Raw genomic sequence first — 19,511 nt, 5'->3', positions numbered from 1 at the left:
TCCTCTTCCTCCTGATCCTCCTCATCGCCCACTCCTCCTCCCCCTTTCCTCCTCTTCTTCATCTCCCACTCCTCCTCCCTTTTCCTCCTCCTCCTTTTCCATCTCTGCCCCTTCCCTTTTCCTCCTCCTCCTCCTCCTCCTCTCCCCCTCTTCCTCCTCCTCCTTTTCCTCCTCCCCTCCCCCTTTTCCCTCCCCTCCTCCTCTCTCCCTTTTCCTCCCCCTCCTCCTCTTCCACCTCTCCTCCTCCCCTCCCTCCCCTTTTCCTCTTCCATATCTTCCCCTCCTCGCTCCCCCTTTTTCCTCCTCCTCTTCCATCTCTCCCTCTCGCCCCCCCCTCTTTTCCTCCTCCTCCGTCGCTACCGCAGCAGCCGCCTCCTTTAGCCATTCAGCACCGCGGCGAGCAAAGCGCTCGCCGCTCGGCCGCCTCCAGGCCCTGACCGACGCGCCTTTCGGTCCTATGGGCGGGCCGTTGAGCAGCCCCCCCCGTACCTCCCCCCCGCGGCCGCCCCCTCGCCCGTCCGTCCAACCCGCGGCCAGGCGGGGGCGTGGCATCTCCCCGTTCACGCCCACCCTCTGGGCTTAGCGAGAGTTATATCAAGAAAGCCAGTTCGGAGAGAAGCAGGCGAAGAGAGAGACGAGCCGGGAGCGCGGAGCCACCGAGGCGAGCCAACGACCGGGAGGCACCTTGGACGGGCTTTCTCCGGGCAGGCGAGGGACGAGGCGGCAAGAGAGGGCAGCGAAAGCGGCTTGGGGGGGCTCTGAACCTCTGGACCCTCCTGGGCGAAGTTGGGTCTCCGGAGAAGGCTGTGGGAGCTCCCGCCGATGAGTGCGGCATGGAGAACCGTCGCGGACGGTGGTGGCGAGCCTCAGAGCTGAGAGGCAGAGAAGAGCCCCGGGCTGGCCGGCGGGCGGGCTGGCTGCCTCGAGGGGCTTGAACCGACCCGACCGCCAGAGGACCCCCCCCCCCACTAAAAAAAAACAACCCCAGGACCAAGCCCCACTCGGAGCATCTCTCTCTCTCCAGCCAGGCAGGCGAGAAGGAAGGAAGGAAAGAGAAGAAGGAAGGAAGGGAAAAAAGGAGGATGACGACGCCTAAGCCGGACGGAGCGGGGATTTTCTTCGCGGGACTTACGGATTTGCCACCGCCGGGCTCCATCCTCGGGCTCCGGGAAGCCTCGCCGGCCTTTCCCGGCGCCGCTCGCTGATTTCTCTCGCTTCGCCGACTCGGGGCTTCCCCGAATGAGCTGCTGGAGGGCTGGGGAAGAAGCAAACGAAGAAGGAGAAGGAAGAGGAGAAGGAGGACGACGACGACGGCCGCCCGGCTCCCCGCTTGGCTTCCAGCAGTTGGAAGAGCAGCGGCAAACGTAAGTGCAAAGTTGCAAGCTCTGGGAACGGGGCTGGAGGGTGCAAATGAGAGCCAGGATCGCAGGGAGAGGGAGAGAGGGATGAATTTCCCCCCCTCTTGTCTGGTGAGGGTGAGGAGATGAAGAGAAGGTGCCAACATCCCCTTCCCCTGTATTTTTTATTTTATTTTATTTTTGCCTGCGTCAAGGTAAGGTTAGGAGAGCGCTGGCATTGCCGCTGTGCTTTTTAATGCAGATGCGAGCTCTGGTCAAACTCTTCCTCTTCTCCCCACTTTCGTCCGCTCCCCCAATCTATAGGGGCGCCCCCCAGCTCTGCCCGTCAGTCGCTCCCTCAGCTCCGGGGGTCTGACCCAGCAGCCTTTCCAGAGCTGCGGTATTTATATGCCTGGCAGCGGCGGCTTGGCTAAGATGCCCAGCGGAAGGGCATCCGAGGGGCTCTGCCACCCGACGCCAGGAGAGCCCTCTCCCCCTCCCCGTTTCTGCCTCTGCCTTGGTAAACAGCTGTTGGGCTGCTGCCCAGTTGCTTCCCAGACCCCCTTCCTAGCCCCATCTTCTCTGTTTATTTGGAAGTTGCATGGGGATGGGGGGAGATTTGAGGATGGAGAAAGCTCAGCCCCCTTTTTCGCTCCCCCCCCAACTATTAGGCTGCCACATCTGGAGAAGGTGAGGTTTGGCTTGCCTGAGGTGAGGAGGGGGGGAGGTAGGAGAAGTCCTTTGGCTTCCCTCCTTTAGATTAAAAAAAAAAAGAAGATTAGGAAGTCGCCAGCAAACAGCCTTTAAAGGCTTTAAAGGCTGCAGACCCTGCTCTGTCTGGAAAGCTCCTTCTGCAGCTGAGTCCATCTCCTTGCATCAGACTATCAAAGGCAACACAACCAGGCTAGGTAATTTAATTGGGGTTTGGGGGTGGGGGTGGGAAGGTGGGGGCCATGAAAACATGCTTCCAAAAAGCTCGGGCTCCTTCCCCCCTCCCTTCCTTTTTTATTTTTTAACTTGCCTCCAATCGAAAGGGGGAGGGCAGGTGAAATAGCGGAGCAAATTCTACTTGGGGGTCTGTGGGCTGATTGGAGCAAGTGTGCCTGGCTTTCTGTGTGTGTGTGTGTGTGTGTGTGTGTGTGTGTGTGTGTGTGTGTGAGAGAGAGAGAGAGAGAGAGAGAGAGAGAGAGAGAGAGAGAGAGAGAGAGAGAGAGTGTCTGTGTGTGTCAGTGTGAATTGCATCTGCGTCTCTCCCCCCCCCCCCCACACTACCCCTCGACTCAATCTTGTAACTAGTTAATTTCATTCTCAGTGTGCACTCAGCGCTAGTGGCGGTATATTGGTGCATTCATGAAGCGGGAATTACTCTCACGCACGCACACATACACAAGCAAGAAAGCAAGACATGGAAGCAGGTGGCAGTGTTCCTCTGTTGCGTGTGTGTGTGTGTGTGTGTGTGTGTGTGTCTGATACCGTTTTTTAAAACCAACCCTTCTTTACAAAACGTTGTTGTCCTTGTGTTTGTTGGCAGGGACTGTCGGGAAGTCAGAGCTTTGGATGTGATGCAGCCGGCCACGGTTTTCCTTTTGGCAAAGAAGCCAGCTTTCCTTTCTGGACATCTTGGAACCTTAAAACCCTGAAGAAGGATCTATAAACAGATTATCATGGACCTGAGAGATTTTTACCTGTTGGCTGCTCTGATTGCCTGCTTGCGACTGGATTCGGCTGTCGCTCAAGAACTTATTTACACCATCCGGGAGGAGCTGCCCGAAAACGTGCCCATTGGGAACATACCAAAGGATCTGAACATTTCTCACATCAATGCTGCCACGGGGACCAGCTCTAGCCTGGTTTACCGGCTGGTCTCCAAAGCGGGAGATGCCCCTTTGGTGAAAGTCTCCAGCACCACGGGGGAGATCTTCACCACCTCCAACCGCATCGACCGGGAGAGACTCTGCGCTGGGGCTGCTTACGCGGAAGAGAACGAGTGCTTCTTCGAACTGGAGGTGGTGATCTTGCCCAATGATTTCTTCAGGCTGATCAAGATCAAAATCATCGTGAAGGACACCAACGACAATGCCCCCATGTTCCCCTCCCCGGTCATCAACATCTCCATCCCCGAAAACACGCTGATCAACAGCCGCTTCCCCATCCCTTCCGCCACAGATCCCGACACGGGTTTCAACGGCGTCCAGCATTACGAACTTCTGAATGGGCAAAGCGTCTTTGGGTTGGATATAGTGGAAACGCCGGAAGGGGAGAAGTGGCCTCAGTTGATCGTGCAGCAAAACCTGGACCGGGAGCAGAAAGACACCTATGTGATGAAAATCAAGGTGGAGGATGGAGGAACACCCCAGAAATCCAGCACAGCCATCCTCCAGGTCACAGTAAGTGATGTCAATGACAACAGGCCAGTTTTTAAAGAGAGCCAGGTGGAAGTCCACATACCTGAGAATGCCCCGGTAGGGACCTCTGTCCTCCAGCTCCATGCCACTGATGCAGATGTGGGCAGCAATGCAGAAATCAGATATATTTTTGGGGCCCAGGTTGCTCCGGCAACGAAACGACTCTTTGCTTTAAACAACACCACTGGGCTGATCACGGTCCAGAGGGCTTTAGATCGAGAAGAGACTGCCATCCACAAGGTGACAGTCCTGGCCAGTGACGGTAGCTCAACTCCCGCCCGGGCCACCGTTACCATCAATGTGACTGATGTTAATGATAACCCTCCTAATATAGACCTCAGGTACATCATCAGCCCCATCAACGGCACCGTGTACTTATCTGAGAAAGATCCTATCAATACCAAGATTGCGCTGATCACCGTCTCAGACAAGGACACGGACGTGAATGGCAAAGTCATCTGTTTCATTGAAAGAGAGGTGCCGTTTCACTTGAAGGCCGTTTATGACAACCAGTACTTGTTAGAGACCTCTTCCTTGCTGGACTATGAGGGCACCAAAGAATTCAGCTTTAAAATAGTGGCCTCTGACTCGGGCAAGCCCAGTTTGAACCAGACAGCCCTGGTCAGAGTCAAATTGGAGGATGAAAATGACAACCCTCCCATCTTTAGCCAGCCCGTTATTGAGCTGTCCGTTTCTGAAAACAACCGGCGGGGTCTCTACCTAACCACTATTAGCGCCACCGATGAGGACAGTGGTAAGAACGCAGACATTGTGTATCAGCTTGGCCCCAATGCCTCCTTTTTCGATCTGGACCGTAAGACAGGGGTCTTGACAGCTTCCCGGGTGTTTGACCGAGAAGAACAGGAGAGGTTCATTTTTACAGTCACGGCCAGAGACAATGGCACTCCTCCCTTGCAGAGTCAAGCAGCTGTGATCGTTACTGTGCTCGACGAGAATGACAACAGTCCAAAATTCACGCATAACCATTTTCAGTTTTTTGTGTCAGAGAACTTACCAAAGTATAGTACTGTAGGAGTGATCACAGTGACGGACGCAGATGCGGGCGAGAATAAAGCTGTGACGCTCTCCATATTGAACGACAATGAGAACTTTGTTCTGGATCCTTACTCTGGAGTTATAAAGTCTAACGTGTCTTTCGACCGCGAGCAGCAAAGTTCCTACACCTTTGATGTCAAGGCTATCGATGGGGGGCAGCCACCGTGCTCTTCTACCGCTAAGGTCACCATCAACGTGATGGATGTGAATGACAACAGCCCCGTGGTCATCTATCCCCCTTCCAACACGTCTTTTAAGCTGGTACCTCTCTCCGCTATCCCGGGATCGGTGGTAGCGGAAGTGTTTGCTGTTGACATTGACACAGGAATGAATGCCGAGCTGAAATACACAATAGTCAGCGGAAACAACAAAGGCTTGTTCCGTATTGATCCCGTGACTGGGAACATCACCTTGGAAGAGAAGCCCATCCCGACCGATGTAGGCTTGCATCGGTTGGTAGTCAACATTAGCGATCTGGGCTACCCTAAATCCTTGCACACCCTTGTCCTTGTGTTTCTGTACGTCAACGACACTGCGGGAAACGCCTCTTATATTTATGACCTGATCCGCAGGACTATGGAGACTCCTTTGGATAGGAATATTGGGGACAGCAGCCAGCCCTACCAAAACGAGGACTACCTTACCATCATGATCGCCATCGTGGCAGGGGCCATGGTGGTCATCGTGGTCATTTTCGTCACCGTGCTGGTCCGTTGTCGCCACGCCTCCAGGTTCAAAGCGGCCCAGAGAAGCAAGCAAGGGGCCGAGTGGATGTCCCCCAACCAGGAGAACAAGCAGAACAAGAAGAAGAAGCGGAAGAAAAGGAAATCCCCTAAGAGCTCCCTGTTGAATTTTGTGACCATCGAGGAGTCGAAGCCAGAGGATGCTGTTCACGAACCTATCAACGGGACCATTAGCCTTCCAGCTGAGCTGGAGGAGCAGAGTATAGGACGGTTTGACTGGGGCACTGCACCACCCACCACCTTTAAGCCTAACAGCCCTGATCTCGCTAAGCATTACAAATCTGCCTCTCCTCAGTCTGCTTTCCACCTGAAGCCGGACACGCCCATCTCGGTGAAAAAGCACCACGTGATTCAGGAGCTGCCCTTGGACAACACCTTTGTTGGAGGGTGTGACACCCTCTCCAAGCGCTCTTCCACTAGTTCAGACCACTTCAGTGCCTCAGAGTGCAGTTCGCAAGGAGGCTTCAAGACTAAAGGCCCCTTACACACCAGACAGGTAAACGAGCACTTTTACTGGTCTATAAGTACTGCATACAAGTGCCCACTCAACCAGTATTAAAGTGCCAGGAGGAATTCTTGGCCGTCGGGATAACTTTAGCTTAGCTTTTTACTAAGGAGAGAGAGAGAGAGAAAGGGTGTCTCATCTCCCAGGACTATGCATTGGTATAAATGAAAAACGTGATTTCCCAAAGCGATACGGTACCAATTTTCTTTTTCTATTTTTTTGGGCTTTGCTTTTAGGACAAGTGGCACGCACGCACTCACTCACACCCATTCACCAACAGAGATGCACACAAGTACAAGGACTAGTGCTTAGAAGCGATGGTGTCATGGGGTTTTGTTTTTGGTCAAAAACATAATCAGGGTAGGGCATTACTGAAGATTAAGAATGGGGCTTATTCTGCCAGATTCAGACCAGGCGGGGAAAAATATATATATATATATATTAGATGGACCAAAATGTTTCAGGGTTAAATATCTTAATTTCCAATGGAAGAAAAGTTGTATTTTCACAGGAGGCTGGTTTGACAGTCTCCTCCCTCCCTGTTTATTTCCCCCGCTGATCTGGAACTATTTGTTACGTTGCCGTTTTCAGGAGCCTGAAATTTGGTCTTTACCCGAGGCTCAAAGGTTGTGTTGCAACTGCGTTTGTTGGGTAGGAGACAATTAAGCTGCGAGAACCTGTCCCTCTGTTCGGAATGGCAATGGTTTCAGTGGTATAGCAGTACAGCTGTGTGTCTGTTCAGGAAGAAGAAGAAGAAGAAAGTGGCATTTTATTTGCGTGTGCTTTTGTTTTTTTTTGTTTCATCTACCTGCTTGAAATGGCCAAAGTACACATTCAAGAGGAATGCATTTGTTTATAATTGAGGAAAAATAAAAATAAAAAGTCACCATGAATTATTATGCAGGTGGGGGAAGAATTCACTCCATTGCAAATACATTCTCCCATAAGGGAGTTTTCATGAGTCATTTTAAAGCTATGAAGCCTGGCATTTAAACAAAAAAAATAAAAATTAGGTCAAGGAACTTCATATTTCATCCAAAATCCAGTATTAGGGGTTGTTGGGGGGATTCTTCTTATTGCAATGATGATCTAGGTCAAATTCCTGGCTAATAAAGATTTAAATGCAGTGCTGTCTTAATTCATTTCATTGGTTGCTTGTCTTTCGCCACAAAATTAGAATGCGGGAATGCACCTCTAGATGGCGCTACGGGACTGTGTTGGCTGAGCTGGCTGGCTGCCAATCGTGCAGCAGTTCAGGATTTTTTGGGGGGGAGGGGGAGGGATGGTTCAGGCTGGTACAGAAACCCAAAGAAATCCTTTATTTAATAACAGTGACGCTGAAGGGACCGGGAGTTAAGCTGGCATGCTTTCTGGAGGCCTTGAGTGCTTAAATTGCATTGCATCACTCGTTCAAAGGTTTAGCTGCCCAACTCATGTTTTCTTAAGTGGTGGTGCAGATTTGCTGTGGCTGATGGGTCCACGGAGTAAGGCAAGGCCCATTAGAAGAGGCTTTGGTGCCTCCCCTGGGATGGAAAGTGGCCATTTTCTAGCTTGAGCCATTCCCAAAATTTGCATGCTAGCATTTCCCAAAACACTTCTGGAATTTTGGACCAGAATTCTAAAACAAGGTGCCATATGTTTTGACCCCTGCAGAGATGATGTTGTGGAAGTAGACTGGGTGGCCTTGTTAAAAGGGATTGGAGATGAAATTCAATCCTTCTCCTACGATGGGCTTGATAACAGTGTTATCAAAGTAACAGCATACATTGGGTAATTCTGCCGACTTTAACACAGGGCTGAGATGGCGAGGAAGTGCATCTGGCAACATCTGCATAACTAGCCACCCTGAGAACAGAGCATTATTCCTCCCTCTGATTCCTTCTATGTTGTTTATCAGATACCAGGCCCCAGTTTGTTGTCTGGTCTTTTTACAGGGTTGGGTTTTAATGTGTTTTTTTTTTCTCTCCAAGAAGTCCGTAAGGGATTAACATCACAACTCCGTAAGAAATTCCCCGGAAGAGCATGTATGTATCAGCACTCAATAGGGCCAGATCTTGAGAAACAAGGTTTTTGTGGATAACTTCTGAACTCCTGCTTTTCAAGAGGCAGTTCTAGAATTTGTATAGCATAGCTGGATTATTATTTTTTAGAAGTGTTTTGATATGTTCGAGTTCCACCAAGAACTGTCTCTCCTCCCATTTCTCAACCGGATAGCAAGCTTTGTAATAAACAGCACAGAATTGTTGCATGTTCCTGGTTCCAAATAAAGGGGGACCCATAAGAAGCCTGTATATATATTTTTTTCTCTCCAGTTGAAGCAAAACAATCATTCTTGTACTAAGCAATGGGGAAGACATCTCCAGTTAGGGTTAGGTGAATTTGCAACGTTCAGAAAGTCGAATCTGTTCAGTTGCTCATGAGCTGCCAAGAGTGAATTTTGCTTCCCTGTTTCAAGGCTTGGTTTGAAAAAAAGAGACATCTGAAGTTTTCAGGTTTGCATGGATGATATGTCTTGCTGACACCACTGATGTCAGACTGTGTGGGAGAAGAAACTGATTCATTGTTATGCTTTTTAGTCCCGCACATGTTAAAGACATTTGCGATTAAATAAACACTCATTCCTGGAACTATATTCTGTTGACATCAACAGAACCTATTTGCAAGTAAATGTGTTTAGCACCAAGGTGTAAAAATAGTGACTTTAAAAAAATATATCTGGTGAGAAAACTGACTTGAGGATAGAGTCAGAAAATAGAGTAATAGCACATTCTATTTTCTTTTCCTTAAGGAAGTGATTTGGCATTGTACTTATTTAGAGCAATGGGGCTTCTGCAGTGGAATAATCCCAGCCCAATAAATCAAAATAGATAAGGGGTACTGATAATTTGGAGGATGGTGATGGATACATGGGAATTGGTGGGGAGAATTATGCTGTTTCGGTCATTCCTTTGCTAAATCGGACACCTGAATGAGTGGGAACTAAGGTGAAGCCAACACTACTTACTATGCACTGTGTGTTAATATCACATCAAATCTTTAGGTAACTTGCTTCTTTTAATAACTGAGCTACCAGAGAATCAGTAGGTTACATTTCATAACATTGTTTTAAAAATGAAAACTCTGCATAGTTTATCAGACAATTTTATTTGGCTCCTTTGAGCCTTTTTCATATGCCGTGGGAAGTATGGTACTGTTGAAAACTCTTTAAAAAAACACACACACCTCACACTCTTTTAAGCAAACAACACAGATTCTTCTTCTTTACTCTTGTGTCTTTATTGGTCATTCGCCAGATTGTTTTTGATGTTAAAAGACACTTAACCAAAGATCAAGAATCTAAGACAACATGGGCTGAAGGGATTGGGAGGCAATAATTGACTTATCCTAATATTTGCTAGAGCTTAAAATAAATCATGTAATATTGCACTGTGTATGTTCTTTATGAGTATATAATAGTCACCAGAATAATATCTCAGATTCTGCAGATTCAGATAGGCTAGCAAAGGAAGGACATAGAGAAGAATGTCATACAGACATTGGTGGAATTATTATTATTATTATTAATAATAATAAAGAAAGTTGTATTGGAGTGCCTGAAATAAGGTAGCCTAAACGCTAATCCTGAAAACATTTCTAAATGTTGAAGATTGGGTAGCTGTGTCAATTCCATGGCACATGCCAAAATGGAAATTGCAAGTGATTCTTTTGGCAGGCACGAGAAGGCAGATGCTTTGAGTAAAATAGGAAGTGAAGGACAGCGTGATTTTCTTAGATAGCACAATCCTACCAGACTCCTTATTTTATTTTTTTTTACAAGAAAGAATGGCTCGGTTCAGACAAAACGGGGCAACCTAGCTTAATATTCTGGACAGCATCCCTCTTTGTTTTCCAACGTGACTGCAAGGAGGGGAATGGACTCCTATGGAGGTTTTTGTCTGAATTAGGAAACGTGGGTAGTTTTTAATTGGCATACATAAGCCAGTCTGGATTGACAATCACATTAAGAAGCTGGCTCGTTGGAGCCAACTGTGTTCAAATTGTATTCCCCCCCACTCTCAGATAAAATAAGAAATGGTGATTCGTTGAAGGCGAAGCTTGCCTTGAGTCTCCACCAGAAAAGAGAGAAGGAGGAACAGTGACTTTTTGAGACTCATAGAAAAAGAATTGGTTTTGTTATAGGTTCAGACATGGCCATTGGGTATCAGACGCTGCACTGTTCTGATGGGGGAATGGACGATTGCCAGAAAAAAAAAGTACCCTATATTGAATCTGGTTGAACATTAAGCTATTTCTACTTGCCAGCATGTAGGACAGCGTCTTTCCCTTGAGAGACAGTCTGTAAGGAAAACATTAAAGTGGAGTAGAAGCATTGCTCAGCTTCTCCGAACAGCACGAAATACCTTTTATGGTTTGATTGCTGTTGCCAAGAAAGAAAGAAAAAAAAAGAAACAGGGAGGTGGGGGGGGGAGGGAATGCTAGGCTGGGATTAGATCTGACTCACAGGGAAAAAAAAGAAAAGGAGAAAAACAGCTTTCTAAAATCTTGCAAGATAGCAAATAAAGATGAGCCATTTTTAGAACAAGGGCCTGCTGGGTTTCATGCGTGTGCATGAGCGAACCATGATCAGATCCCACAAAAATGCAAAAATGGTTTGAATGGTCTTCAGTTTTTTTCTCACCGGTGTGGTCAATCCTTGAGAATAAAGAGTAACATCGGCACAGCCTTCTCTTGCAGTCTTGAAGGATTTCCATTTACAGTAGAACTTCTGGCCACGAATGCTTCTGACCAGGACCAAATCAGGTGTTGTTGTTGGTTTTTTTGGGGGGGTAAGTGCCACATTTCCTGTTGTTTGTTTATAAACAACAGCGTCCCACGTGTGGCTGCTGCATTAATTTTGGTTAGGTTCGGGTCACGATCAAATCAGGTTGCGACCAAAGTTATGTCCTCAAAATTTGACCTCATCAGCTGAAACTTCTGGCGACGCAATGGCTTCCTTCAGTTTTGAGTCAATATTTTCCAGCAAAGAGCTGCAATTCTTACCAAGTGTATTAATTCATTTCTGATTACTTTTATGGACCAACGGAATCATTCAGTGCAGTTCATCTGCTGTTAAAAATCCAGCCCGGGAAGTCTTTTAAATAATAATAATAACAACACAGAGATATATAAATGGTCGGTTCCCTTGAGTGTTTCATAAAATTGCAGCAGGAAAGCAGTGTTGTGGTTTAACTGCACTACGAAGAAGCAACCTTTCTCTCGAGTGGCTTGTTGTCCGTGATTTATTTGTTTGCATTTATGATAACAGCTGATAAAAAGGACACTACCAAAGCTGTTAAACCTCCCATAATCGTAGTTTTCTTGGCTGCAGGAACAGTTATGGGAAGCTGTGGTGTAAGAAGCTAAACAGGGACAGTGAAGTTTGCCATTTGTTGAAATCTTTTGATTTGGGGTTTTGTTTGCCCGTTGGGGAAGATCAGAGTTGAGCAAGGATCTTTCCCAGAGAAGATAAAATGATAGATACAGATAGATGCACCGATCCTTAGCAATAGGCCCGTGGAAAGACAGTGCAAATGCAGGGCATTTTTGGCTACCTTATATAAGAAGAAATAAAAAGTATATGGGGAGCTTTTGTTCAACTGTCTCAAGATATTCATCTTGGGAAGGAGGCCAAGCGTGGAAAACCCTCAGCTGAAAAGATGTTCTGGTATATGTGAAAGTGAAAAAGCCTGGGAAAATAGGGGTCTCTAATAGAAATCCGAATATAACCTTAAGCAATAATACAATTCTCAAGCAACACTAAAGCTAAAAATAAAGCTTTCTCTCTTCCTTTTATGTACACAGAATCCCCAGTTAGTTAAAGCTCCCGAGATGCTTTTCTGCTCCTCATTACTTTCATAAATAAGACTTGGTGGTGTGCTTGTGCCAGTGACGTGCGGTGAGGTTTATGGCTGGTGAGGCACTGACACAGTGGTGGGTTTCAAATTTTTTTAGACTTGTGGACCACAACTCCCAGAATTCCACAGCCAGACATGCTCAGTTCCGATTTAAAGCGACAGCATTTGTTTTTCTCCTTTGCGAAATAAGTTTCCTTCTTTCTTTTTCTTTTCTTTTCATGATGATAGTGGTGAGGCTCTACCTCCCCTGCCTCCCCTGACTGCACATCACTGGCTTGTGCATTTGCGTGCATACTTGCAAGAATGGGTGTATAACAAGAATGTGTACATGACTCGTGAAGCTCTGTTTTCCTACCCAGATGCATGAAACCTTCTTAAACTGTACCACACAGGTGATACATACATACACTGTATCACTTCTGGTCATACTTGGAATACGGCATCCAGTGTTGGTTGCCATGATATAAAAATAAAGATGTGGAAACTCCAGAAAGAGTGCAGAGAAGAGCAACAAAGAGGATTAGGGGACTGGAGGCTAAAAATATAAAGAATGGCTGCAGAAACTGGGTATGTCTAGTTTGATGAAAAGAAGGACCAGGGGAGATATGATAGCAGTCTTCATTTCATTTCATTTCATTTCTTTCATTTCATTTCATTTCATTTATTGGTTTTGTATGCCGCCCACTCCCAAAGGACTCCGGGTGGCTTACAATAAAACAGGGAAAGGGGATAAATAAGACAATACAAGACAATACAACAATTTAAAATACGACAACATTCACAGATGAAGTGGGGCTGGATACTTCAACAGCCCCCAGCCTGCTGGAACAGCCAGGACTTAGTAGCTTTACGGAAGGCTGGGAGGGTAGTAAGGGTCCGGATTTCAACGGGGAGCTCGTTCCAGAGTCTTCCAATATCTCAGGGGTTGCCACAAAGAAAAGGGAGTCAAGCTATTCTCCAAAGCACCTGAGGGCAGGACAAGAAGCAATTGGTGGAAACTAATCAAAGAGAGAATCAACCTGGAACTAAGGATAAATTTCCTGACAGTGCGAACAATTAAATCAACTTGCCTCCAGAAGTTGTGAATACTCCAACACTGGAGGTTTTAAAGAAGAGATTAGATAACCATTTGTCTGAAGTGGTGTAGAGTTTCCTGCCTAAGCAGGGGGTTGGACTAGAAGACCTCCAAGGTCCCTTCCAACTCTGTTATTCTGTTTTCTGTTTCTGTTCTGGGACACAGGGAAAATAAGATTCCTGAGCTCAGCAGAAATGGGTTTCTGGGATTCAGGAATCAGATCTCTACTGGTTACCATTTCAGGTTTTACTTTTCATTTTTTTTTTGACCCTTCAAAACCTGTATCAGCTATGTTTTATTGACAAGCATTTTATTGCAGCTAGCAGCTCTACAGTAAGCTGTTTATTGCTGTTTCCTAACTCACTTGACAGCAATTGGGGAATTAATTTCCTTCCCCACGTGCCCGGCGTGCTTTCTTGGGTATAAACAACAGATGTTTAAGATATGAAAACAGTGACCCATTTACATCTGGCAACTTTTTAAGCACATCATTCCAAGCCACCTGAAATTAAGCTGGGGGGGGGGGGGGGCTGAAAAAATAATTTCAAAAAAGGACTGCATGGAATGGATCTGTGCCGTTTGGTGATTTAAACAAAACAAACAAGAATTTTATCTTGTTGTTTTGAATGATATCCATATTGTGAGCTTCTCGAGATCAGGGACTTGTTTTTTTCTTTTTAAATGCAAAACCCTTCAAAGCATCATTTACTGAAATGGTACTGCTTAATTAATGCCAATATATTAATACGCCGAGATGGACTTAAGTTTCTTCCATCTGGGAATAATTGGCAGTGATTCCTATATAATCCATGGATTATGAATTTTGACGTTCCATGTCTTCTGTATTCCGCTTGTCTTTCCCAAAACCAAACATTGCTCTCTTCCTTTTTTGAGACAGTTTGGGAAAAGGAACTCCAAAAGAGCAATACACAAATACTGTATTTTTCGGACTATAAGACGCACCATGATTTCGAAGAGGTAAGTAAGAAAAAAAAACGTTTTTGTTCTCCTTGGCCCCCAGGAGCACTCTGAAGGCTTCAACAGGGCTGGGGGAAGGAAAAAACACCCCCATTCCATTTTCCACCCATTTTTCACAAAAACGGGGGCATTTTTGCCCCCCCCAGCCCATCTGAAACCTGCAGAGTACTACTGTGGACTGGGAGAAGGCAAAAACACCCCTGTTTTTCACAAAAATGGGGTGTGGATGTGGGGTTTTGGAAGGCCAAAATTGGCTGTATTCGGTGTATAAGACGCACCAACATTTCCACCCACTTTTATGGGGGGGAAGGTGTGTCTTATACTCTGAAAAATATAGTACTTCGTCCATCAAAATAGGAAGAATGTAGGAAATTAATTTTTTTGCCATGGATAAATGTGAAACAAAGTAGCTTTTGCCCCTTACTTCAGCACATTTGATCCATCAGCTAACATGGATCGTTGTACAGAATTCTGCACTCCAAAGTGATAGACAAACCAGATTTGGGTTGTTAAGTGGTTGTCAAGTGGATATGACTTGTCAGAAGGTTGCAAAAGATGACCCTGGGACCCTGCAACCATCATAAATAGGAATAAGTTGCCAAATATCCAAAGGGCTGTGGCCTTTTGGCCACCAGCCCCTCCAGGAGACGAATCAGAGGAGGAGGAAGAGGAGGAGGAGGAGGAGGAGGAGGAGGAGGAGGAGGAGGAAGAGGAGGAAGAGGAGGAGGAGGAGGAGGTGGTGGTGTGGGAGTCATGGTCAGCATCAAGGCAACCTGAGAACTCTGAAGGGGAAGAGGGAATGGAGCTGGCAGTAAGAGACAGAGGCAGATCATGGGCCATCCATCAGCCTTCAGATAAAGAGTCAACAGTCCCAAGGTCTGGAAGTGGCTGATAAGGAAGAGGGGGAACAGCTGGGTCTAGTGCCTGGTGCGTGGATGCATAGAAGGCAGAGGAGAGGAGAGCAGTGGAAATCTAGGGGCCGGTCCTTGGGAAGGAAAAGCGACCACTGCTAGCGAAGTCTCAGCCTAGCTCTGGGGATAAAAGTCAGGGGGCAGAGATAAATAGATGTGGCAGACCACTGCTCATCTCCCTGCTGGATGGACTTGTTAGCCTGCGGTAAAAGAGAAGCTTTTTTGCTGGGGGTGCTGGCGCTCCTAATTAAGGAATCATTGCTTCAACTACAGAGGGTTTGTGATGTTTGGGGAACTGGGTCAGAACACAAATCTGATTATGTGACAGTGCAGATGCTGCAATGGTTGTAAATAGTCATAAATCATTTTTTTCAAAGACATTGTAACTTCAAATTGTCACCAAGCAATTGTTTGTAAGTCGAGGCATACCCATAGCTCCGGTTATTTTAACCGACAGCACACAATCCTTTGCCGTTTTGATTAAAAATAAGTCTTCTGGACTCGGGAAGACTTGCTTCCAAATCACTTGTCATTGGATTCTTTATGGCTATAGATTGTGCCTGTTAAAATACAATGGGATCAATTTCTGAGAAAACAAACATGGGATTGAGTGGTATGAAGATTTAGGGACACCAGTAACCTCAACTAATGAAATCCTGTCGTGGTGAATTTGTGGTGAATTTGAGAACAAACATTTCCAGCATGTGATGCATCAGGCCAGGAGATTGGGTGCCAAGTGCCTTGCATCCTAAAAAATACACAATGCCTTGTTCACATGCCTTTCTTAAGCTGATGACTTGGTTTAGCTCAGACGGTCATTAAGATTTGCAGCCTTCCTAGCAATTGAAATATCCCAACCTGATCGTCCGGTTTCATGGATTCGCATGAACAATGTGCCCGTTTTGGAAACTTGAAAGTTGTTGATTTATATTTAAATCACCAGAAGCTGCGCTGTTCATTCTGTCTTCCCCCATCTAACTGAGGTGGCGCAGTGTTTAAATGCAGCACTGCAGGCTACTTCAGCTGACTGCAGTTCAGCAGTTCGGCTGTTCAAATCTCACCGGCTCAGGGTTGACTCAGCCTTCCATCCTTCCGAGGTGGGTAAAATGAGGACCCGGATTGTTGTTGGGGGCAATATGCTGACTCTGTAAACCGCTTAGAGAGGGCTGAAAGCCCTATGAAGCGGTATATAAGTCTAACTGCTATTGCTATTGCTTTGAAAAGCCACAGTTTCCATCTTCTGCTTCAATATTACTGATTGTAAAAAAATTTTTTAGCGATTTGGTTCTTTTTAAAAAAAATTAATGAGTAACCTCTCAAAAATGAATTAATTAGCAATGTTACAAAACTTTCAGCCTCCTCCAAAAAAGGAACTGATCCTTATAAGGAAATTACACCAACACACCACTTGTAATTGATTATACTCATTCTGGGTCCCATCTATAGTTCCAACTCATCCTATTTCCAGGTACCCGCCAATAAATCGGCAACAGATGATCTAAGCGTCAAAATCAGTGGAATGATTCTCACCACCCAGAGTCACTTAAGATGGGTGGCCCCATAAATTGAATAAATCAATAAATTACCATTCAGTCCTCTGTGTTTTTCCGGTGAGACCTGACAATCGGGGCAACTTGGTCTAGTCAAATATGGGACGGAGCATACTGCTTCCTCTTTCGCCTTTCGGCCCCAATCCAGGACCCTTCACAGGCAGTCGCTTTCACGACAAAGTATTTTCGTTTTCAATTTAAATTCACCGACAAATTTATTTCTTTGCCTGTAAATTTAAATGTAACGTCCAGTCCTATAAATATTAATAAAATACTAAAAAATACTAAAGTCCTCTTAGAACTACATCCCACTGAGTTTAGCAGAACACTGATCTCTGCTATAATTCTTCTTCTCTACTTTTTCTTTCTTGTTCATTCGCTAATCCATCTTTCAAATATATTCCTTGCTCTTTTTCTTCTTTCTCTTAGAATTGCTTCCTTTTCCTTGGATGAATTGCTTACTTTTAGAATGGAATGGAATGGAATGGAATAGAATAGGAACAGAATAAAAAAGTTGGAAGGGACCTGGGAGGCAGTGGTGGGATTCAAATAATTTAACAACTAGTTCTCTGCCCTAATGACCAGCTGGGTGGCTGTGGCTTGGTGGTCATGAGACAGGGTGGGCATGGCCAACTCAATGTCATTCACATCGATGGGCGCTTCACCTTAGCTGTTACAATGTAATAAGGGTTAATTGGAGACACTGTAAACAGGGCAATAGAGATTAGGCTGGAAACAGCACCAGAATGTTTCCTTCCTGCCTTCCTTACAGGATTAGCCCTGTAAAGTGGGGAAAAAAACAAAAGGAGATTTCTTCCAACAACCAGTTCTCTGAACTACTTAGAAAGTTACCAACTGGTTCTCCCGAATAGGTGCGAACTGGCTGAATCCCACCCCTTCTTGGAGGTCTTCTAGTCCTACTTAGGTGGGAAACCCTACACAACTTTAGACAAATGGTTGTCCAACATCATCATAAAAATTTCCAGTGTTGGAGAATTCACAACTTCTGGAGGCAAGTTGTTCCATTGATTAATTTGTTCTAACTGTCAGGAAATTTCTCCTTAGTTCTAAGTTGCTTCTCTCCTTGATTAGTTTCCTCAGTTTCTCTTCCACTACTATTAGTTATTTTTCTCCCATGCCCAGATCTATGCACTTTGATTAATAAATGCTTTAAAAAAAATTCAGACCTTAAACAAAGTATAATAAAAACCAAGGTGGTTAACAGAATCCCTGACTGGTTGCAAGCTCTTTTTCTGTATAGTTATAGTTTTGAGATGTCAATTAGCCGAGATACAGAAAAATGGGAGCATGTGCTGCATGAATTGTAATGTTTTCTTTAAAACATATTTTTTGAAGGCTCTGGGTACTGTTGGAACTGTCACAAAAGGAGACGCCTGGTTGATCTCTCTTTTTTTTATGCCTGGCTGCATTGTTAAATGTATCATCGATAGCTTACAGAGCCATTTTACCATATGCGGCAGTAAGAATGGCAGCCTTTTGCTGGATAAGGAATTGACCAACTTGTAGAGTTTCACCATTCGCATAACAGACATATTTTGTTTTTCTTCCCCAATGATCACAACGCGAAGGAATCTGTTAGTCGCAAGCAACCAGAATAGTGAATAGTCTCAAACTGTTAGTCACCAATCGGAGGGATCTTGGAGTCTTAGTGGACAACTAGTTAAATATGAGTCAGCAGTGTGTGGCAGCAGCCCAAAAAGCCAACACAATCCTAAGCCGAGGTGGCGCAGTGGTTAAATGCAGCACTGCAGGCTACTTCAGCTGACTGCAGTTCTGCAGTTCGGCTGTTCAAGTCTCACCGGCTCAGGGTTGACTCAGCCTTCCAGCCTTCCGAGGTGGGTAAAATGAGGACCCGGATTGTTGTTGGGGGCAATATGCTGACTCTGTAAACCGCTTAGAGTGGGCTGAAAGCTCTATGAAGCGGTATATAAGTCTAACTGCTATTCCTATTGCTAAATTGCATTTCCAGAGGGATACAATCAAGATCAAGGGAGGTATTAATACCCCTCTAGAAAGCGTTAGTAAGGCCACACCTAGAATACTTCATCCAGTTTTGGTCACCACGAAAGATGTTGGGACTCTAGAAAAAATGCAGAGAAGAGCAACCAAGATGATTAGGGGACTGGAGGCTAAAACATACGATGAACGGTTGCTAATACTCTGTATGGCTAGTCTAGTGAAGAGAAGGACCAGGGGAGACATGACAGCATCTTCCAATATTTGAGGGGCTGCCACAGAGTGGAAGGGTGTCAAGCTATTTTCCAAAGCACCCGAAGGCCAGACAAGGAATAATGGATGGAAACTGATCAAGGAGAGATTCAACCTAGAAATAAGGATTAAATTTTCTAACAGTGAGAACAATCATATCATAGTTTTTAAAATTGCTTTTTGGTTGTGAGGACACAGCAACTCATCGCTGGCTTCCCTGTCCTAGCCTTGCACATCCATGGCTGCAAGGAGCACACCAATCAAATAAAAATTAAAGTAAAATACCATACAGGACAATCGAACAAAGAGATGGCTTTGTTTGATTGTTCTGTGTGTGTTTTTTTCCAAAAAGAAAATCAACCGCAATTATTATTTTTTTAAAGGAAAATAAATAAAGCCACCCCGATCTGCATTTCTTAGAGGAGGACATTTCTCTTTTTTTTTTAAAAAAAATATTTTTTTTATTTTATCAATTTCATATATACATTCACAATTATATCATCTCATAACTGTTATTAATAATATGTATTTATAACAATTTTTCCCTACAGTTGACAATATACTTGAAGATTGCTTTCTTACCATCCCATAGATCCATCTTATCTTACAACGGTCGTACTTCTTCTTCCCTCCCTCCCTCTTTCCTTCCCTCGTTTCTTCTCTCCTACTCTCCTTCCTTCCCTCCTTCCTTCCCTCCCTCCTTCCCCCTTCCCTCCTTCTCTCCTTCCCTCCTTCCTTCCCTCCTTCCTTCCTTCCCTCCTTTCTTCTCTCCTTCTCTCCTTCCTTTCCCCCTTCCTTTCCTCCTTCCTTCCCCCCTTCCTTCTCTCC

At 45.5% G+C, this 19,511-nt stretch overlaps 1 protein-coding gene across 3 annotated transcripts in view; it reads left to right on the top strand.

Annotated features, from left to right (window-relative positions):
- Positions 1 to 635: 635 nt before the first annotated feature.
- Positions 636 to 19,511, top strand: part of PCDH9 (protocadherin 9) — an 854,104-nt gene continuing 835,228 nt past the window's right edge. Inside the window, exons 1-3 of one of the 3 annotated variants that reach the window (XM_087726643.1) lie at positions 640 to 1,364; positions 2,869 to 6,037; positions 8,017 to 8,345. In XM_087726643.1, coding sequence (XP_087582769.1) covers positions 3,002 to 6,037; positions 8,017 to 8,034 — 3,054 coding nt within the window. In that variant the 5' untranslated portion in view covers positions 640 to 1,364; positions 2,869 to 3,001 and the 3' untranslated portion in view covers positions 8,035 to 8,345. Of the gene's footprint in view, positions 1,365 to 2,868; positions 6,038 to 8,016; positions 8,346 to 19,511 lie in introns of those variants that run through there. The other 2 variants (XM_014073587.2, XM_014073588.2) reach the window with 2 other exon arrangements.

This window comes from Thamnophis sirtalis, unplaced genomic scaffold (genome assembly GCF_051295495.1).
Source record: "Thamnophis sirtalis isolate CommonGarterSnake01/CBP01778 unplaced genomic scaffold, rThaSir2_p1.2 scaffold_12, whole genome shotgun sequence".
Taxonomy (NCBI): Eukaryota; Metazoa; Chordata; class Lepidosauria; order Squamata; family Natricidae; genus Thamnophis; species Thamnophis sirtalis.
Note: the sequence above shows the minus strand (reverse complement) of the source record. Positions and strands in the feature narration are given on the sequence as shown.